This window comes from Macrobrachium rosenbergii, chromosome 3 (genome assembly GCF_040412425.1).
Source record: "Macrobrachium rosenbergii isolate ZJJX-2024 chromosome 3, ASM4041242v1, whole genome shotgun sequence".
NCBI classification, from domain to species: Eukaryota; Metazoa; Arthropoda; class Malacostraca; order Decapoda; family Palaemonidae; genus Macrobrachium; species Macrobrachium rosenbergii.
Window position 1 is genome coordinate 53,824,692 of NC_089743.1, and position 25,000 is coordinate 53,849,691.

General features: G+C 32.0%; 1 protein-coding gene across 1 annotated transcript in view; it reads right to left on the reverse strand.

Annotated features, from left to right (window-relative positions):
- Positions 1-25,000, reverse strand: part of LOC136855681 (corticotropin-releasing factor receptor 1-like) — a 383,811-nt gene that overhangs the window by 168,265 nt on the left and 190,546 nt on the right. The window contains exons 3-5 of the mRNA XM_067132987.1: positions 20,388-20,513; positions 2,806-2,897; positions 1,583-1,689 (exon numbers count right to left, since the gene is read on the reverse strand). Of these exons, the coding sequence (XP_066989088.1) occupies positions 1,583-1,689; positions 2,806-2,897; positions 20,388-20,513 (325 nt within the window). The remainder of the gene's footprint in view (positions 1-1,582; positions 1,690-2,805; positions 2,898-20,387; positions 20,514-25,000) is intronic.

Consider the following 25,000-nt stretch of genomic DNA (forward strand, 5'->3'; position numbering starts at 1 on the left):
ATATATATACTCGTATATATATATATATATATGTATGTGTGTGTGTGTGTACACATACACGCATGACATATATGTGATGTGTGTGTGTGTGTGTGTGTGTGTACACATACACATGACATATATGGGAACATCATATGATATATATATATATATATATATATATATATATATATATATATATATATATATATATATATATATATATATATATATATATATGTAAGGGATCTGAAGTGAGGATAACCATACAAAGAATTTGAGATATAGTTCGCTTGAGGCTGCCATCAATTTTCTTTCGTCCACAAAAGAACAGCAAAAGGATCTCTTAAAAGTAAAGCTGCGCTCATTACCGGTTCCTCCTTGTATTAAATGCCGCCATTGACTTACAAGAGATTCGCTCGAGATGCCACAAAAGATTCTGGTTTTTCTTATTGAAATTAACCTCTGCACTCACTGATTTTCAAATCTACGTTCGTAACGTGAACGGCCTTTGTTATTACAATCTTCAGATTTGCTGTTATAAAAATTTCTTCTTGTAATATTTTTCATTGACATTTGGGAAAACGATGTTTTTCAAAGCTCAGGTGTAATCTTCACTTTTGATTATAAACTGTATATCGTTTACGAATCTCGTTGCTTGCAACATGCTAGAGAAATAAATAATGATAAATATGGCTGTGCCCAGTGTTTACCACGATTAGATAGAAGTCTAGAAGATTAATTGCAACTTTTCATATACTCAGAAATGTATACAAGGAGTGTTACATGTTGACATCAAATGAAGTAATACAAGTTGAAACTTGAAAGATTTTTTTAATTGCTTGCCTCAGTATATATGAAGCAACAGAAGAATGAAAAAGTACAAAATTTATAGGTGTACAAAAGAAACTGCAGAACTTTTAGCGTAGGTGCAAAGATAGATCATCGTGTTTTGAGATAGTTCGGGCATGTGGAAAGAATGGATTACGATGGATGGCGAATAGTGTATATAATTCTGAAACAGTGGGAGGGGTAGGAGGAGGGAAAGTTTTAAGAAATGCTGTATAGATGGCCTGGAAAGATATTAGAATGGACGGGCCTCAGCCTCCAAGGGATATAAGAATGATATTAACATGGAAGTGGAAAGTGTACTCCCCTCTATTCTAAAATCTTTTCCATGCCAGCAATCCAGCCTTTCTCAAGACTTTCCCTCCTCCTACCACTCCCACTATTTCTGAACTGTGCACACTTTTCACAATCTGTCATAATCCGTTTTTTCCACATGACCGAACTGTTTCAAAACACGATGTTCCATTCTTTCACCTAGGCTAAAGGTTTTACAATATACTTTTGCGTATCTCCAAACATTATACTTTTCTGTTCTTATGTTGCCTCATATACTTGGACAAGTAATTCACTTATAAAGTTGCAACCTGTACTATTTCATTTGATCACAACATCTAGACATACCTTCCATAAAGGATAGCCAGCTCAACACACATTTCATAAATCTACGTGTATATCAAAAGTAACATTAACTCTTTCAGGCTAGTATCTAACTACCAACTTTAGAGGGAACGAATTTTCCAAAAATTTCACTTACCTGAAATATGTGAATATGAAAATTGTGATGGTGAGAGTAAAGAGCGAGAGGAGGGCTCCAGTGAAGGTGATGTATCTCACAGCCTCAACAACACCTGATGCATTCGTCTGGAACGGAAAGTGAAGGCAAGCTTTAAAGAAGTGTATATACATACACACAGATATATCTATATATATATATATATATATATATATATATATATATATATATATATATATATATATATATATATATATATATATATATATATATATATATATATATATATATATATATATATATACATATATATATATATATATATATATATATATATATATATATATATATATATATATATATATATATATATATATATATATATATATATACATATATATATATATATACATATATACATATATATATATATATATATATATATATATATATATATATATATATAATATCTATATATTTATACATATACTGTATACTTGTTTAAATTTTGGTGCGTCTGCATCCTACTGTACAGAACAATCCGTGATATAATTAAAAAGTACAACATCCCATAAGATGATTAACTTCACCATGAAAGCAAGATATGGGGGCTCGCCCCTGTGGTGCTTAGCTTGTAGTTTTATTTTTCAGTCCCTTAACCTATGAGAACCCCTTGCTCTTGTGAATGTTATTAGGCTGAAAAGTCCAAAGGTACTGATTCAGTTTCCATTATCGTCAAATGAAATTATATTTCATTCAAAATGTACAATTTGAGTCGTTTATGGGCAAAATTTCTCGTTCTCATTATCAACTCATAAATGCATAATGGCAAAAACGTAAAAAGCAAGTTGCTTCATAAAGGTCATCTCCATAATAAGATGTAAAACTATATCAGGCGTGAAAACCATACGAAATGCTCGTGCTTCATCTTAAAATTGCATAATTTTTGAGTAAAAGTTTATTATTTTGAAGATAACCGTGCAGTATAATTAGCATCACAAAACTTTAATCATAGGAAAACTTCGAAATAATTAACTACCATCTCAAGTAAACCATAATAAAAATAATGAGCAAAATATGATACATTTGGTATAATTCATCTATTCAGGATATGATAGCCATCACAAATTGATATTGTTTGTAGATAAAAACTATAAAATGATGTTCTTCAAAAGAACTAATTATACGTTTAATTTATTAGTAAAAATATTGTAGATCTCCTCTAAAAGGTGATGTTGGCTTACCTGATTTTCGATAACATGAAGACACTGGGAATAGTTCGTCCATCCACCCCATAACCAGATGCCCTTTTCGTCACATTCTCGGAAAGCATAAGCTGAAAAGGAAAAACCTTGGGTGAATAATAAAATCTATATGTATACCTATTTATGTATATACTCATGGGTTGTAGAGATAAAAAGTAAACATACAGTATACACGAACACAAACAGACACACACACACACACACACACACACACACACACACACACACACACACATATATATATATATATATATATATATATATATATATATATATATATATAATTTATAATTTATATATATACAGTATATATATATAAATAAATATATATATACATATATACATATACATACATTTATATATATGTATATTTGTATATATATATATATATATATATATATATATATATATATATATATATATATATATATATATATATATATATATATATATATATATATATATATATATATATAGAGAGAGAGAGAGAGAGAGAGAGAGAGAGAGAGAGAGAGATAAAGCGTCAAAGAATGAAAGGGTGTTAGGTCGAGAATCCCACGAGTAGGTGCAAGATAGAGGTGAATGGGGCAAGGGTATTAAAAGCTTGATTTATCTGTGCAGGAGTCGTGAGTGGCTAATGTTATGGAAGGAGTTGCGCATTAGGTCCAGACATGACTTAACATTTAAAATATGAAGGCATCGGTGACTGTTATGTTGTTTTTGCCATGGGGCCAATCCCATTCAGGGGAAACGTTGTTGGGCTGAAAAAAAATAGACACGCACACACACACCACACAATTCTGATACGTGTGTAAATATGTACGTCGAAGTGAAAAAAAATACGTTGGGAGAATACAAAGTCCGAGGTTGCAGTTAGGCGCTCAGCATAAGTGTTTGCTGTTATAGATTCTCATGAGGGATTCATGAAAGTGCTTGGTGAGGCGTTGAGAACAAAAGTTGGGCTTCAAAAAAGGGGGCGTGTTTGAAGTTCAGTTGAAAGGAAGTAGTAGGGTAGAAAAATGAAAATTGCAGTGTGAGAAAGAGAATGGAAAAAGAAAAGTTAATGAACACATTGATCTTAAAATAGAATATGCAAATGAAGAGATTCTGCTTGATGAGAATTTGATACGGAAGGGAGAGGGATCTAAATGATGCTTGAATGGAAGGGGTTAATGTGAAACTGACAATGCTTCTGGAGGAGTCTGTTGGGAAGGTATGGAGGACAATTTAAATCATGAATAATAGGAAAGGAATTAAGAGCGAGGTGCTTGAAAACAGTGGAGGTAAAATTTTAAGAGGCTGATTAGGTTGTGTATGGTAATTCAGGATGAGGAAAAAATTCCGAAGGGCAGGTTCAGAGAAAAGGTAGTTTCTTTACATAAAGGAAAAGCTGAGATCGGTGATTGTAAGATTTGTACAAATTATTATTATATGGAGCATAGGAAGGGTGCTTAGATCGTGAAAATAAGACAGATAACAACAGGAATGATTTTTCAAGTCAATGGCCCCTGTGTGCTTGTTCCATGTGAATAGGCTTCATCTGCTGAAATAATAATAATAATAATAATAATAATAATAATAATAATAATAATAATAATAATAATAATAATAATAATAATAATAATACAAACACTGCACGTTGATGAAATTTTCCTTACCAAGAAATCGACAATGGTGAGAGGTTTGTGTATAAAAGAAATAACTTCTATATACCATGCATGGAACAAGTAAGAACTTATCATAGAAATGATTACGATATGATATGGAGAGTCTTGGGGTATGATGTCTGGGTGGTAATCTGGTAAGGCCGATGTATGTAGAATCAAAGACTAAGATTTACGAAGTGATTGTTGAGTCAACTCTCATTTCTGGAAAGTAGCTGGGAATGTTAAATTCATCAACGACTGTCTATCACACACACATTTGTATAAAGATTATATATATTATATATATATATATATATATATATATATATATATATATATATATATATATATATATATATATATATATATATATATATATATATATATATATATAATATATATATATATATATATATATATATATATATATATATATATATATATATATATATATATATATATATATATATATATATATATAATATCAAGTAAGGGTGACAAGTGAAGGTCGTTCATTAATAGGTCATACAATTATTACCCCGATGAGTTTCCTGTAACGACATTGTTACATTCTCAAGGCTAAGAGAGAGAGAGAGAGAGAGAGAGAGAGAGAGAGAGAGAGAGAGAGAGAGAGAGAGAGAGAGAAAAGTACAGTTTAAAAATTCATGGAATATACAATTTTTTTCTTTTAGAGTCTCAACATATTATAGACTTGTAAATTAAGAAGCAAAGAAAAATAAACATCAAGTAAAAGCACCTGTTCGACCAAAAGCTGGAAACTGAATGACCAGAAAAGGAGAGAGAAGCAACGAAGAAACAAACTCAAGCTAGATACAGGTGTGCAGAGGAGGTGTGAGTTTAACTTGGGCACTAACTGCTTAATGAATAATAATTCTAAAATGAGCAGTTCATGTAAACTGCTTGTTTGGCCCAAAACGGAGAAGTCAAGAGTGTTATATGGTTTGCCTAAAATACATTAAGAGGGAATACCAATGACACCAATATTGTCGTCTATTCATGCTCCAAACTACAAACTAGCAAAATATCTAGTACCTATGTTGGAACAGTTGACTTCCGAAGAATTTAAATCATATATCTTATGCCCGGATTCAGATTTATATATGACCAGTTCTGATGTTGAATCCCTCTTTACGAATGTCCCTGTGGAGGAAACTATTGAGATTATTTTAGATAAGATTTTTATTGGACCCAGTGACACTTGCTTTAACTACGATAGTTGCTGTTTTAAGAAACTTTTACAGTTAGCAGTGCTGGACGCTGCCTTCATTTTTAATGATGATTTATATAAACAGGCTGACGGGAAGGCAATGAGATCACCTCTTGGTCCCACGTTTTCCAACATTTTCATGTGCTCCCTGGAGGAGGGCATGTTGGAAAACTGCCCGCTTGGCTTTTATCCTCTTGTGCATAAACGTTATGTCAATGATACCTTAGCTCTTTTCAAATCTGCTTTTCATGCAGATTGATTTATCTCGTACAATAACAAAATACACCCCAATATTAAATTCATGCTAGAGAGAGAAGAAAACGATCAACTATCCTTTTTGGATATCCTAGTGTTCCGACATAACGATAGTTTTAATACTTCTGTTTTTAGAAAAAGACTTTTACAGGCTTGGGTTAAAATTTTTATAGTAATTGCTTTTATAATTTTAAACTTAATTCGATTTTTGCTCTCCTCCACAGGGCTTATACTTTAACCTCGTCATGGGAAACTTACCGTAAAGAAGTATCGTTTTTACATAAATATTTTACCGACAACTGGTTTCCATCTCATATCTTTTATAGATACTGCAAAAATTTCCTAAACAGGAAACTATCTGATCCTCCTGTTATAAGTACAGTACCGAGGGAGAAACTTTATGCCAGTATACCATATATTCAAGACGACAAATTTATAAAAAATATTAAGTCTGCTATAGAAAAACATTTCAACATGTTGCAGGTCATTCTCATTCCGAAAAACCCTTTTACAATAGGGTCGCTTTTTAAAATTTAAAGATAGACTCTGCCCAATCATGCGATCTTCAGTCGTGTATAAATGTACTTGCCCCAAATTCGGGGACATACGTGGGATCGACTAAAAGATTGCTGAGGGCCAGGGCTGATTCACATAAAGGTGTTAGCCATTGTACTGGTTGCAGACTGTCCAATCCTGAATTTTCCAACATCAGAAATCATGCTAAAATATGTAAAGCCAATATCGAATAATCTGACTTTTCTGTTTTGGGCCAAACAAGCAGCTTACATGAACTGCTCATTTTAGAATTATTATTCATTAAGCAGTTAGTGCCCAAGTTAAACTAACATCTCTGCACAACCGTATCTGGCTTGAGTCGGTTTCTTCGTTGCTTCTGTCTCCTTTTCTGGTCATTCAGTCCCCAGCGTTTTGTCTAACAGGTGCTTTTACTTGATTTTTATTTTTCTTTCCTTTTTAATGTACATGTCTATAATATGTTGAGATTCTGAAAGAAAAAAACTGTATATTCCATGCATTTTTAAATTGTACGTTTTTTTTTCTCTCTCTCTTTCTCTTTTAGCCTTGAGAATGTAACAATGTCGTTATGAAACGCGTTGGCGTAATAAATGTATAACCTATTAATGAACGACCTTCACTTCGACACCCTTACCTGATGTGTTCTGTGGTCCGACTGCACCAACATCTCCTTCTTCTACATATATATATATATATATATATATATATATATATATATATATATATATATATATATATATATATATATACATATAATTATATATATGTAACAATACATATGGAACGAGCCCACAGGAGCAAGTGACTTGAATTCAAGCTTTCAAAGAAAATGTCGCTCATTTAAAAGAAGTAACAAAAGGTAATAGGAAATACAGAAAGAAGAGAGCAGTTACCAGAAAAAATATATATAATGTTAAATGTATTAATCCTAAAACCCTTTAACGTTAGGGCCATATTTATTTTATTGAATCACTTCCCATAACTGCAACAATTCACCAAATCTCTGACGATATCGAAGGCTCATGCAACTTTTTCATTTTTTACGCTTCGAAATTCCTGCCTAGAATTTTTTTGCCGATATCTGGTGCATCTGACTGGAAATTTTTGGCTTCGACCTACAGAGAATTATAATTCGATTGGTTCCTGCGAAGGGAAATTCTTACAAGAAGTTTCGCGAGTGCTGGAAGTTAGGGAACATTGGGATTTTTCCTTTTTAAATTATCCACCTGTTGTGGAGGTGGAAGGGTCAAATTTCTCATTATGTTAAAGGATTTTTTTTTAACTATGTAAAATTCAATCCTGTCTTGACTTTAGGGACAATTGAATCACCTCCCTATTTTAGGGACAGTGATGAGAAATTAAGATAAATAGTGGAGTAACAGAGCAAATGGCTTCACTAAAGATATTCCATTCACTATGAATACGGATTATTATCAAATATTAATTTTAGATACAAAATAAATAATGTGGTCTTTTTCATTAACAACTACTGATGAAATGTCGAGCTTTTATATTATCCATCTGCCACTGCATACATCAAGTATAATTGGTTCCCTGTTCAAAATATATTCTCGATTAGAATATATATTTGAATAATGTAATGACTTGCTTGCTTCCTAAAGATACCCAGGGAAAGTTCTATTTGCCACACCAAACTAAAGTATTTTCTCGCTAGAATTAATCTTGTATAATGCACATCGACATTGTGCTGCGTATGTAATGGTCTTTATTTGTTGGTATCGAGACTACGGTCTACCCCAAAGCCAAATCAAAGTCCTTCAAAAAGAAGCCATCGTGCTGACCCCATACAAAAAAAAAAAAAAAAAAAAAAATGGGAAAAAGCACGTTAAAAGAAGAAGAAGAAGAAGAAGAAGAAGATCTTATAAAAAATAATCATCAATATAATTTTCGTATGTTAAGGGAAGAGAGAATATTTAAAAATGCTTGACTAGTAGTAACGTTTCCTAAGTGACGCAGATTTTCTGTAATGGAATAGTGATTATAAAAATTCCGACCTCGAAATAAAATCTGTTTAACTTAATTTTTTAACTGTTCGAAGTAATTTGTATCAGACAACGACTTTTTATGTCTAATATTATTTTTAGAATGATATATGAAGCATCTAAACACATATTAAAATGCAAATTAACATAAATACATTCTCTACACTTTTGAGATTTCATAGTTCGTAAAGTGAACAGCTATTTCTCCTTTTCTGGGATTAATGAAAATTGACATTGCTTTTATGCAGTATTGTCAAACAAATTCTAGGCTCTGTTTCCATTTGACAGCTGGGTAAGCAGGGAACGAAAGTGTTAATGATCAAAGCATGTAAAGATTTTATGCGATTTTAAGTGACGCAGGAAAAGGATTTCCCTTTAAGTAACACCATATTCGCTGGAAGCTTCAACTTCTAGTGAATGGCAGCAGTGGGCTCGTTTCATATGAACAGGGTTCATGTCCTTAATAATAATAATAATAATAATAATAATAATAATAATAATAATAATAATAATAATAATAATAATAATAAAACTACTTTCTAATCTGGGAGATATGTATGTAAGGAATATACGTGATGATAAAATGATTTTATCTATTCATTGCAAAAAGGGGGATTTCAGATTGAATTGTTGATGAAAGACAATATTACCGGAATTCTTAATAACACTGCAATACAGTATTTATCTTCTTTCTTTTGCAGCCCAGTGTAACCACATTAAAATAAAAATAAATATCCCAACTCAGTGCCTGAGTATTTTTTTTTGAATTGAGATAAAAAAAAAGAAAATAGAAGACTAACGCTGCTTGAAAATAGAAAACAAAACATAAAAAGAAACTTGTCTGTAGCTCTTGGAAACCATATAGAAGTCGAATCAGAAAAGGAAGTAAAAACTGAAATAAAATGGCTTGCATAAAATGGCTATCAGGTGTTTGAAATGGAAGACAATACAGCCGAAGCGAGCTAATTTTATGATGCAATGGGATTGGTGCAATACAATACAAGAAGTAAAAACCGAAAGTAAAAAAAAAAAATCACTTACAATGAAATACTTTGTTGGAATACAAAGCTTAACCAAAAATTGAAAGTGAAAAACACAACGGAAGTCAAACATAACATTTTTTCATGATAAAATGGACGACAGGAAAGCATATGTGCGTGCATGTGTGTGTGTCTGTGCGTATGTGTGTGTTTATCTTGCCTGTCCTTAATAACTACTTATCCTAGTTTACTCAGATCGCCTTCCTGACTTCAGTTAATTATTACCGGTCGACAAACAGAAGACTATTTCGTTTGATATTTTGGTAATATATCCTGTACACCTCATTTTTAAGGTTACACTTTAGAAAATGACGTTTAATATACTCATAACATAAATAAAAATATATCAATAAAAGTGAGCAGACTTACACTTGTTTGACGTCAAATTACGTTATTTTTTTTTTTTACTCTTAAAAACAAACAGACTTCGATAAAAACTCAGTTTTGCAGAAATAGTCATATATAAAAAAAAAACGACAAAGGGGTTTACTGGGGGTTAGGGGTTGTTGGGGGGGAGGTGAAGTTGACGGATTTATCATCTGCTGCACTGTTATTTGCTGTGAGTCTTTCATGAATAAGTTATTCCAATTATCAGTCGCAGAATAATTTGAGTGAATCGAGATAAATATAAACATTATATTGTGGAAAATCAAGCATTTTGAGATTGCTGCAATTTGCATTATGTATGCAACACAAAATCAACGAGTAAAGCGGAAGAGTCTTTACATCATATGATGTTAGTGTAAAACTGAAAAAGAAAAATTATCGGAAAAAGTTTTCCATAAATAATATTTTGAGGTATGTATTGGTATGAGTACTTTCATTATATAGGAAACGAAAATGGTTGTAGTAGTTATAATGCTTTGGATAAACTGAAGTATACGTAAATAAAAATGGTTAACAGATAAATATGGGAAAGGTAAAACATTATTATGTAAGAGAATCGCAGTTATTCAAAACAGACAAATCATGTTTAATTCAGCATATTATGAGAGAGCTTTTTTTCTTAATTCCCTAAAAAAAAAAAAAGTAAAAAATGCGCCGAAGTTTCTTTGGCGCAATCGAGTTTTCTGTACAGCATATAATGCTGTATGAAACATTCAGCCACGGCCCATGAAACTCAGCCACGGCCCATGGAACTCAGTCACGGTCCGATGGTGGCCTGTGTTGCTTGTACCTATAGAGGTGCCAGAAGTACGATTATGGCTAACTTTAACCTTAAAAATAAAAACTACTGAGGCTACAGGGCTGCAATTTGTTATGTCTGATGACTGGAGGGTGGATGATCAACATACCAATTTGCAGCCCTCTAGCCTCAGTAGTTTTTAAGTTCTGAGGGCGGACAAAAAAAGGGCGGACGGACAGAAAAAGCCGTCACAATAGTTTTCTTTTACAGAAAACTAAAAATGAAAAATTAGTATTGGACAATGATTTACATTCTTATTCATCAGAACGTTTACTATCTACCTGATTTATCTTAAGTGACACATATGCCTTCTATTTATCTCCTGGCGGACATCTTGACATTGTTTTCAAGTCAAAGGCTCTGCCACAGTCTCTGTCCTGTCCAACCCCACTACATTCGACCCTGATTAACCAGGATCTGATTAACTATATACCACATTACTGTTAATCTGCTTACCTTCGAACCCATGTATTGCTGTAAGAAAACCATTCACAATGACGGGATTAAATTGTTGTTCATTAAAAATCGACAATTTTATATCAATAAACTGTAGTAGTACCAAAAGCTAAAAAAAAAAAAAAAAAAAAAGACTTGCTTCTTACTGTTATCTTTTAGAGTAAACACTGATGAGGAACCCCCTCAGGTGTTCCTAGGTTTTTGTTTTCAGTTTCCAAATGATGTCAGTAATACATGTCATTGATATAATTATGGATTTTTTTAATGAACAGTCCACCTATTAATATTAATATTCATGTATTATCATTAAAACGCAGACACATTGTAAAAAAACGGTCAACCCACCTATGAATATTAATATTCATATATCGTCATGCCGACGCACACACGCTGTAAAAAGAGTTAGACAAGGAGTGAAGGATGGTATGGTGCCAGGTCTATGGTACGTTAGGGAAAGGATATACCAATCGAACTGCAATATCACCTAATGGATTTGCTTGGAAGACAAATTCGCTTTTGTGAAGTAAGGTGAAAAGCAGCGCTAACAGCATGTAGGTGAGAGAGAGAGAGAGAGAGAGAGAGAGAGAGAGAGAGAGAACATTAGATGGGTATTTTTTGCCATGTCAATCATTAACCTATAGGTGTTTCAACTTTATTTTGTGTTTGTGCGTGCGTTTGTGATTGTGTGTATGTGTGTGTGAGAGAGAGAGAGAGAGAGAGAGAGAGAGAGAGAGAGAGAGAGAGAGAGAGACTTTAGACGGGTATTTTTTGCCATGTCAATCATTAACCTATAGGTGTTTGAACTTTATTTTGCGTTTGTGCGTGTGTTTGTGATTGTGTGTGGAAGAGAGAGAGAGAGAGAGAGAGAGCTATAGACGGGTATTTTTTGCCATGTCAATCATTAACCTATAGGTGTTTAAGATTTATTTGGTGTTCGTGCGTGTGTTTGTGACTGTGTGTGTGTGTGTGTGAGAGAGAGAGAGAGAGAGAGAGAGAGAGAGAGAGAGAGAGAGAGAGAGAGAGAGAGAGAGAGAGCACTTTAGATGGGTATTTTTTGCCATGTCAATCATTAACCTATAGGTGTTTAAACTTTATTTTGTGTCTGTGCGTGTGTTTGTGATTGTGTGTGTGTGTGTGTGTGTGTGTGTGTGTGTGTGTGTGAGAGAGAGAGAGAGAGAGAGAGAGAGAGAGAGAGAGAGAGAGAGAGAGCACTTTCGATGGAAATTTTTTGCCACGTAAATCATCAAACTAAAGGTATTTAACCTTTTATATTTTTCAAGAAGAAATGGCGAGGAAGGAATCTTCTCGATAAGTTTGGATGGAAACAACTGAATCTTCATGAAGAAATGATTGAAGAAAAATCCTTTTCGGATTTCCTTTTGCGGCATTTAATTCCGTTTCCTTTTTTCTAAACGTGAAGAGCCTTTTGATAGCTGACACTGCCCTTTTGTTATCGAAATAAAATCTACACTAATTGGAGAAACATGGTATGACTGTGTTTAGACTTTTCTCCAGATAAACTTTCCGAATGTTGAGAGATGACATAAACTTGAAAGAGCTTCATAGTAAAACTCCTCATCATTTTATAATGAATAGTAGGGGTGATTAAAGCTAAAAATCACATGTTCGCATTTTAGATTTTAGATTATACTTTATTCAGGCTTTATCTGTTGTCATCGAATGGACCACAAACTAAGTGTAAAAGTTAGGAAATATCAACGTGAACTAACGAGGATAAGTTATAGGAAATCAGCAGCTGATATATATACAGAAAATTTAGTTACTTTTCTTTTAAATGTTGAAAAATTCATGAATTAAAAAAAATGCCATGTAACATTATCTTCGACGAAATGTGCTTTTAAGTTGAATAAAAACGGCTAGCAATAAGGAAATTTAGAAGGAAAGCCAATAAAGGGAATGATATGCTATAACTTTATTAATGTTTTTGAAACTAAAAAAGTAGGAAAAAACGTTTCCACTTCATTTATCACAATAATTTAATCTACATTTTATATTCAGTTCTTAAATTACGTCAACAAATGCTCCTCATCATCTCCGCCTAATGAGTAGACATTGCTCCTGATATTAAACCTCTGTCTCAGTGTAAAATTCTTTCCTTTTGGCATTGGAAGCAACTGTCCTCTTAGTTTCAATATAACCTAACAGGAATAATTATTTGCTTAAAAAATGTTTGATTTTATGCTACTGAATGAAGTGTTATTATGATGGTATACCGTAATAAATCAGTGGCCAAGTGTCTGTCTTTGTTTCTGTATCGAAAATATATGTATGTATGTATGTATGTGTATATATATATATATATATATATATATATATATATATATATATATATATATATATATATATATATATATATATATATATATATATATATATATATATATATATATATCCACATAACCACAGGTGATAAATGAATCACGTACAAAAGTTATAATAATCAATATATATATATATATATAATATATATATATATATATATATATATATATATATATATATATATATATATATATATATATATATATATATATATATAAATATATATATATATGAAATGAATATCAATAACTCACAAATAAGTCAAAAAATTTCTGTAATGTTTTCCTGTGCTGTAATTATGAGCAAATCATGATCTGAATTCCAATGGCATTCAAATTACGTGGTTTTAAAAATCATGATAATTATGTTACCATCACTCATGACAGGCTTAATGAGACGGAACACGGGGTCACTCACTAATGAGCTTATGGACAATGCTGAACTGACAGTGCAACGTTAAAAATAGCCAAACATAGGTCTTAATACTGGCATAATCAGGAGTCTAATAGATTTTTCATTACTTATCAGGAATTATAAGTTCGTACATAGGCACGCGTGCATGCTCACGAATAAACGTGCGCGCACACATACACACACACACATACACATATACATATATATATATATATATATATATATATATATATATATATATATATATATATATATATATGTATATATATGTATGTATGTATGTGTGTATGTATACATACATACATACGTTTTCATACACAAGCAAAGACAGTCACTTGGCCATAGATTTATCATATATACCATCATAATAACGCTATATATACATAAAATCAAGCATTATGCAAACTATATAATTATTCCTGTTAGGTTATACTGAAACTAACAGACAGTTGCTTCCACTGCCAAAAGTTTATGTGTACTTTGAAACAGAGATTTTATATTAAAAGTGCAATATGCACGCGTGCCTATGTATATGAACTTATACTTCCTGATAAGCAATGAAAAATTTATTAGACTCCTGATAATGTCTGCATTAAGACCTGTATTTGGCTATTTTTAACGTTGTACTGTCAGTTCAGCATTGTCTATAAGCTCATTAGTGAATTTTCCCCCTCTTCCGTCTCATTAAGCCTGTCATGAGTGATGGTAACATAATTATCATGATTTTTAAAACCACGTAATTTGAATGCCATTGGAATTCAGATCATGTTTTGCTCATAATTAATGCACAGGAACACATTACAGAAATTTTTTTACTTATTTGTGAGTTATTGATATTCATATATACATATAATATAGATATATATATACATACATACATACGTTTTCGATAAAGAAGCAAAGACAGACACTTGGCCAGAGATTTATCAAAGTATACCATCATAACAACGCTTCAGGCAATGACATAAAATCAAGCATTATGCAAACTAATAACTATTCCTGTTAAGTTATACTGAAACTAACAAGACAGTTGATTCCATGCCAAAAGCAAAGAATTTTACTTTGAAACAGAGATTTAATATTAAATATAATATATATATATATATATATATATATATATATATATATATATATATATATATATATATATATATATATCACGTGTGGAACAGAAATAAATTTCTGACTCACATCAGATCGAACCCAGGTCTTATCAATTGAAAGGCATATATATGCCCACTAAGACCTACAAGTCATAAGAGAATATGGAACCTGAGGGCAACTGCACCCAAGGAATTACCTGGGCAAGCTAACTGCTTGCATACCAGCATGTTTTCCCCAGCTATACTATATATATATATATATATATATATATATATATATATATATATATATATATATATATATATATATATATATATATATATAATAAATATAAATATATATATATATATATATATATATATATATATATATATATATATATATATATATATATATATATATATATATATATATATATATATATATATATATATATATATATATATATATATCAATATAATATGTGGAACATATATATATATATATCAGATATATATGATATATATATATATATATATATATATATATATATGTGTGTGTGTGTGTGTGTGTGTGTGTGTTTTCCCAGCTCCCCCGATATATATAATATATATATATATATATATATATATATATATATATATATATATATATATATATATATATATATATATATTATATATATATATATTGTTCTGTGCATTAGTAGAATTACTAAAAGGACCTCATTCAAACCGGATGGTATCTAATGGAGTATGTATTCAGAAAATTTACAAGCTTTATTTTACAAACAGTCCACATTATCAAGTATCCGTACATGGAGAAATTCCTTTCTTGGATGTCCTGGTTAAGAGGGAAGGGGAGAATTTAAAATTCAAGGTATTTAGGAAGAAGACACACACCACTTCATACATACATAGGTTCTCCACATCATAGGAAAGAAATAAAAATAGGAGTAATGACAGGGTTGGCCATCAGGGCTTATAGGATTTGCAGTCCCGAATTTTTAGACGAAGAGCTGGATTACCCGAGGGAGAGTTTTAGATTAGGCTACCCTAAGTATTGGTGGGAGTGGGCACACATCAAGGCAAGGAAAAACCATTTTGGGGAGAGGGAAAGGATAGAAAAGGAATATTCGGTAGGGAAGAAAATAATTACAGTCCCGGACAACAACTCTATTGCACCCATTAACAGAAAGCTAGACAATTTCAAATTGATAGGCAGCTATAAAAACACCATTAGAAATAAAATAGTTAGAAACAAAAAGTCGGTAGAGGGGGAAGAGATTAGAGGGGGGGTATATATGGCAGCGTGGCTAGACTGTGAAGGGTACTATGGCGAAACTGGCAAATCATGTAAAGAGTGAAGCAAACAACACCTGCAGAACATAAGGCATTGTAATCAGACGTCGGACTGTACGGATACTTGATAACGTGGACTGTTTGTCCAAGAAAGCTTGTAACTTTTTCTGATTAAATATTCCATTAGATATCATCCAGTTTGAATGAGGTCCTTTTAGTAATAAACATATATATATATATATATATATATATATATATATATATATATATATATATATACTGTATATATATATATATATATATATATATATATATATATATATATATATATATATATATATATATATATATATATATATATATATATATATATATATATATATATATATATATATATATATATATATATATACTGTATATATATGTATATGTATATATATATGAAAATTTTTATCACAATCGTGATTTATATACAATCATGAAGCTAAATGTCGGAATATCAATTTATATACAATCATGAATATGTCGCTTAATCTTCCGAATATCTCCGATGAGAATTGTCGCCGAAGGGAATTTATATAAGTGATAAATGAGTTGGTATCGTCGGGACACGAACCCTTGACACGAAAACCTCAGCAACTCCAGTAGACGCTGCCCACTGAATCAGTGGGTAGCGTCTACTGGAATCGCTGAATAGGTTTCGTGTCAAGGGTTCGTGTCCCGACGATACCAATTCATTTATCACTTATATAAATTCCCCTTCGGCGACAATTCTCCATCGGAGATATTCCTGAGGTAGCGTGAATTTGATATTAAGCGACATTTGTAGTTTCATGATATTATATATATATATATATATATATATATATATATATATATATATATATATATATATATATATATATATATATATATATATATATATATATATATATCTCTCCACGCGTAAAAAAAATTACATGCTCTCTTCACTTACAAAGCATAGACGAAGACTTATGCAAGCCACGACCCCATCACAGGCTACTGGGTCCGACAGAGCAAATGCTTCTTTTAAGCCAGCAGTCTCATTCCCCTCGTCATTATAAAAAAAAAAAAAAGAGACTACCTGGATAATGATCTCCAGAGACAGCCAATCGGATCACTTGATTGGAATTCTGAAAGTGATCGATAACTTTATCATCGAGACTGACTACTCGAAGTAAACGTTTTACGACGAGGACTATTATCCGAGGGGTAATTGAAATAGCCTCCTATGGGATGTTGGTGACAGGGTCAAAGTCTTATATTGGAGGTGAGGGGTGCAGCGATTCTGCTCGCGAACTTCCGGTCCTTCGATGAGGTTGTTCCCTCAAATTATTCTTAAAAAAGGTGAAACGAAGAAATTACATTATTCTCTCTCTCTCTCTCTCTCTCTCTCTCTCTCTCTCTCTCTCTCTCTCTCTCTCTTAGAAAAAAGGTGAAATGAAGACGTTGCATTATTCTCTTTCTCTCTCTCTCTCACACACATACACACACACATACACACATACACAAATTGTTAGAAAGGAGAAATGAGAAAAGGGAGACTATTTCCCCTTTTATTTTGTGGTGGGCAACTTTTAGGTAAAACTGGTCATAGACAAGGACAACGTACTGGTAAAAGTCAGTTGAATGTGCAAGTTTACAGAATATGATGAATGGTCATGAATGGAGTGTGAATTGCTGATGTTTGGGGTGATACACTATCAACTGGTGGTAGTACTGAGAAGTGCAGAGTGGTGAATGAATTTGAACGTACTTGTAATCTATTACATGTCTTTATAATTATTGCAACTCTTGCCTAGAACAATTTCTTTGGTCTGTTTTTGTGGAATCGTTTTCTTAAGCAGACATACCATAGAGGGTCTTGTCAACTACTCAGTTACACCCTCATCACCATAGTGTAATATCTAGCAGTGTGATAATTAGTTTTCTAAATATCTTCTCGTTATCCTCAACTGTCCTTTCTTCAAACATTATCAAATATACTGTATATTATGCCTTGCTGCAACAGTATTATTCAAATCTGCCCATTTACTTTCGTACGCTCTCGAAATCCTTTCAAAATATGAAAGACTTTATTCGCTTCACATGCTATTTTCTATTCTAAGTTCCTTTTATCCTTTCAGATGCCTTGATATTTCATCGACTCTCCCCTTTTTCTCTACCAGTTTCTCTTACCTTGAGGAGGCTAATGAATCTTCTCCATAAATTCTTCGAAAAGTTATTGTTTTTAATTCAGTGGGGTTTTTATATCAGATTAAGAAGTTCGTCTTTTGCATTATGTACTGAGGTTCATTTCCTGTTGCAATGTATCACTATACTAGTTCAATTCTCCTTCCATTTTAAAAATTTACATACACTTTTATCTATTTACCAGTTTGTTAATTTATTTATTTTTTTCTTTTTTAATAAGTAATCTCTTCTTTCTGTATTCCCAATTAACTTTTGTTACTTCTATTTAATGAACAGCATATTCTTTGGAAGCTTGAATTTCAAGTCAGTGGCCCCTGTGGGCTTGTTCTATATGAATAGGGTTCATCTTCTGAATAATAATAATAATAATAATAATAATAATAATAATAATAATAATAATAATAATAATAATAATAGTGTTTTAGTTTTACCAGAGCTTTATAGTGTGATTTTATATGGTTTGAAATGATTATATGAAAGTGTATATATTGGAATGTTGCTTCCTGATTGGCAATTTCTCTCATGCTTATTATATTAATAATTTCAACAACTACTTTTCCGGTGCCGATGACTTTTAATGATGTGGAACAAGTGTGCGATATATATCAACCAATCATTTTTAATTGGTTTATGTAAGATATACGCCAATCAACAAATAATAATTTTGTGTTAATGATTTTATTTTTATATTTGTCCGGAAACTAGACATCAAGCAATTTCCTTTATTCCATTAATAATTTTCTTATTTCTTTGACTTCCTCCAGATATCTGTATAAATAAATAAACAAATAACTATATACACATATATATACTGTATATATATATATTTTATTATTAACTTTTCTCTTTCTATTTACTTCGGTGTTGAATAACCTATTCTTTTTCAGAAGTTGTTGCTTATATTCTTTTCTCCGATATATATATATATATATATATATATATATATATATATATATATATATATATATATATATATATGTATATATATATATATATATATATATATATATATATATATATATATATATATATATATGTATATATATATATATATATATATATATATATATATATATATATATATATATATATATATATATATATATATATATATATATATATATATACATATATATATATATATATATATATATATATATATATATATATATATATATATATATATATATATATATATATATATATATATATATATATATATATATATATATATATATATATATATACATATTTATACATATATATACATATATATATATATATATATATATATATATATATATATATATATATATATATATATATATATATATATATATATATATATATATATATATATATATATATATATATATATATATATATATATATATATATATATATATATATATATATATATATATATATATATATATATATATATATATATATATATATATATATATATATATATATATATATATATATATATATATATATATATATATATATATATATATATATATATATATGTATATATATATATATATATATATATATATATATATATATATATATATATATATATATATATATATATATATATGTATATATATATATATATATATGTATATATATATGTATATATATGCATATATATATATATATATATATATATATATATATATATATATATATATATATATATATATATATATAAGAAAGGAATATAAGTAACAACTTTTGAATGTGTTAGTGTGCATATGAGCATGTATATATGTAATTGTATCTGTTACATAAAAACTTCTTTTATCCTCTAGATATACTGTAAAACAATCTAATGCCTACAGACACTCACCATCAGGATAGTTGAGGAGATCGGGAAAATCTATGAACACATTCGCACACGATTCCTTGGCGGTCACTCCTGCCTCCGTTGGTGGCCAGCAGTATAAGGTATCCCAGGACGCATTGCAGTATACACCTGAAAACAAAAGCACCAAAATTAAGTCAATATGCAATTTTTGTAATGAAATACATGTTCCAAAAGTTGAATATTAATCGTGTATAACCTGAAATTCTCCATACGGTCATATCAAAAATAGTTTTAAATGCTTGATTAGCATCGCAACATTCTGTGAACATACCATGTTCGTTGCAGAATAGAAAAGTGTAAGATACTGGGAATAATTCAAAGCTTAAAAGGGTACATAAAACTATTTATAGACATGTACAGTTACCTAACGTATCCTGCATATTTCATTTGTCATGTAAAGGCTAAAATACCCTTCATTTCTATTATGCTTTGCTTGATAATTGACTGGGCATCGTTGCAGCTATTGGTTGTCTGCTAGCTAAGCCTTAACTCCAGGTAACCATATAGCTACTGTTTTCGGAAACTTGGTATTACAAATCCCTTTTTACCATGGATTTTCACAATCTTTGTTTTGAGTTCTCTTAAAAATAATATTGCTTCAAGCTTGGTCGTTAAAACTAGATCGAAAAAAAAGATATTTTATTTAGCCATGAGTTAGTATTTATGTACTTTATATACAATGCAATTCATCAGCAACCTCCTCTATGGGTAGATGATGGTGCAAATATATATCTACCAACACAAAGTTCCCCACCTCTCTCTCTCTCTCTCTCTCTCTCTCTCTCTCTCTCTCTCTCTCTCTCTCTTAATTTCCCGAACACACTGAATAGGTAATATAATGAGATTTTTAGTGCATAAGTAAGACTCTGATACGGAAAGATTACACTGCATCCGAAACCTATTATATCTCTCGTGTTATAAGTGAATTGAACTTTACAGATAACATAGCGGTTTTTTCAAGTAAAACAGATGCACGTTAATTGGTATTCAGAAACTTCCTCACACTCAGGCACACTCACGATTACTTAATGTAGATTGTTTCCTCTATTATTATGACGAATCTGATGGCGCGCGCTATGCTGTGCTGGAACCCGGCGCTGCTCGTCATGTCTCCCCTACCCTCCCGATCACCTACTTACCTCACCACCACCCGGGCCAGACAAACAGGTTTGCAGGAGGAGAGTGGATGTGACATATCTCCCCTACCCTCCCGATCACCTACCTACCCCGCCCCCCCAGGGGTGGACAAACAGGTTTGCAGGAGGAGGGTGGATGTGTCAAGTCTCCCCTATACCATCCCGATCCCCTACCTGGCCCGCCCACACCCGGGGCAGACAAACAAGAAAGGTCCACTCGGCTTTAATAAAGGTCCACTCGGCTTTTATTATTATTATTATTATTATTATTATTATTATTATTATTATTGCTTTTTCTGAATTGTGTATTAACAGGTATTTGAGTACTGATATAGTATCCAATTACTTCCATCGATTTATTTTTTCTAACACTCTTCCTTCGCACATGGTCATTCTGTTTTATGCAACCTTATTGTGTATGTTCAACACTCGTAGGTTTGTTTCGTATAGTTTGCACACCGAGATACACGAGCGTGGAAAGGCGATTTCAAGAGTGAATTTACTGGAAAGGTGTTAGTTAACTTTCGAAAAACAAAACGCCTGCAAAAGACGTAATAGAAAAACTCGGAAAACATAGTAATCTTACTTACAATTCCATTTGCAATTCACAGCACATCATATAGATTAATGGCGTTCTTTGTAAATATACTTATCCACTGGCACTAAAAATGCTTAAAATAACTTTCTTGTTGGCGGGATAAATATAGAAACGATAGAAAAGCTCATAAAATGTAGCGGTTTCACCTACAATCGTATCTGTAAGCACAGAACAACAGATTGTATTAATAGCGCACTTTGTCAACATCCTTCTTCGCTGGAATTGTAAAAATACTTCAAACCATGTTCTTGTCGAAGGGATAAATATAAAGGGACATTGAAAAAAGGCCGCAAAGAAATACAATTCAGCTGTTCAAAATCTCTTCAGCCTAAGTTGGAAACACACAGTTCGCCCGGGATTATGTTTAGGATGTCAAGAACAGTGACCCATCGCTTCCACACCTCGAGGCAAGGTCCAGATGGTAGGCTTCTAATCTAAGAAGCTTCGGTTCAGGCTCTCCAGATTATCCTTCCTTTCACGAGGTAACAGCCAGAGTTAATCCCATTAACAGCCGCGGAGCTTTAGAAAATTACTTTAACACAGAATAAGCTGAAAAATCATAAAGCATTAAAGCATAAAGATAAACATTACATATTCATTCCTTGAGTAGTGCTGATTTAATGACTGAATGGTTGCTGGCAATATCTTCTAATTTTACTGCCATTTAAAGAGCCTAATATAATTTGCATAATCGTCTTTATACTTATTTATAATTATCAATGTGACCTATAATTTAGATAATTTTCTTTATGTTTGTTGCAAATCTTAATGTGACCTACAAATGATACTGGCGAATCTTGTTAAGAATAAGAGAAACTTTTTTTTTTTTTTTTTTGCCGTAATGACCTGTCACAGAAACGTGAGTGCCACAAGAAAGTTGATTTATCTTTTGTTCCGCCATTTCTCTTGGGCCTCATATCGTCTCATCTGTCTCAAGACGATTGCAAATACATTTTTCATATATATTTTTTTCTCATTATGCTGAACAGATTAACAAATATCGTTGGATTTAGAATGAAATACGAAAGGTTTCGTAAAATTATTTTGAAGAGGATAATGTGACTTTTCATCGCCAACAATTTCATGATAAAATGTGCTAGGAATATTTGCATAAGAAACCATATAGAATTCTTCGTGTTAGGAAAAAATGCTTATTTCCTTTTAAAATCTATATCATAAAATCGTAAAAGATTATATTTTACATTTATTTAGTGCATATTCTTTTCCCAGGGGTAGCAAACGTGAAATGTGAGCCAGATTTTAAGTTTGATTATCAACTTTAGTTCTATCTTCTATTGACGAGGCACAGATCCATATTATCAAAAGAGGCTATCACATCTGAAATTCAGAACCAAACGGAATTACGTTTATCTTACTTCATCGATTAGTCTTACTGATATGTGTTTGATCGTGGTAGTTCAGAGGTATCAGGGCGGCTTACAATCTATGGGTCACAAGATTATGCCTTCCTCAGGCCGTGATAGATTTTCACTGGCGCACGACTCTACTGTTCCTGTGAACTGTGGATGCTAGTAAATATCTTAGACGGGAGGTTTTGTTGAAGAGCATTTGTCTATCTGTTGCGGCATTAGCATCCGCTACCTGGCTACTCCGGTATCACTTGAATGGATAAGGGCCTTAGGCACTGATCCTAAGTACGTGAATTTCCTTTTCTGTAGGCACTGGCCAGTCCCTTGCCTCTGTTGCTCGTTTTCCATAATTGGAACTGGAGTACAAGATTTAGGCCAAAGGCCAAGAGCTGGGACCTGTGGGGTCCTTCAGCACTGAAAATAATGTTGAAACAATTGTTAAGAAAGGGTGGAGAGTATGTTGAAAGAAAGACAACACGAGCGGAGGTGCAGTGAAAGGAATGAAAGGGGTTGCAGCTAGGGGCCAAAGGGACACAGAAAAGACCCTCAAGTAACTCCTGCAGTGCACCGCGTGAGGTACACTGACAGCCCTACCCCTCACGCGCATTTGACATAATAATTTAAATCCTGTCATCCGTCCTGTGAGATATTTATTTCTGTTAAGGCGTACCTTTCGCTTTATTTTACATCCAAATTTTTCACAAAGATATTAATTTACTTGTTTGCAAGATGAGGCTAATAACAGTGATTTATAGCTTGTTTTTCCATGAGCAAAGTCGCGAGGGTAAGCTAAGAAATTACCGCCATTTCATATTACCCCTATTACTACTTGATGGATCCTTCGATCCACTTTGTCTTAGGCGTGACATCCAGGGGTCTCCTAAGCCTTTCCCCGTAGGCACAACCCCTCATTATTTCTCAAGAACTCTTCCCCTCCTGTCATTTCTGATAGACCTACCATCACCCAGATTTTTTCCCATAACTGTCTATCAAAGCGCACCTGACAACTTGGTTAGTGAAGACTTGTTTGTTTTTGTTGTTCTTTCATAATAATATTTTCTCACTTCTTCGACAAGAGCTGCGACTGGAGAGTCTCTTTTCGTTCCTACTCTCTTCTGCTATGCCCTTTCACCTTTAGCCCTCTCGTTTGTGACGTTCCCTTCGCCACTTTCATCATCTTCTATTCCTACGCCTCTACTGTACATCCCTTTCGCCTTGATTTACTCGCATTCCTCCTTCTCACATTCATTCCATTCTTTCTCATTCCCCGAAGTTTACTAGACAGAAAGGGGGCGTAAGCTGATGGACGTAGGGTGAAGCAGATTTTATAGAGACCAGATGAGGGTTATTTCATTATGTGCTCTTCCCTTCGCAGTTACTTATCCGAGTTTTTTCCACGAGGCTATTCATCAGTCGCCAACTCACCTTAGGTCAGTTTGGTGAAGAAAGTTAATTTCCTAATCAAGGTTCTTGTTCTTGCTTGGTTGTCGG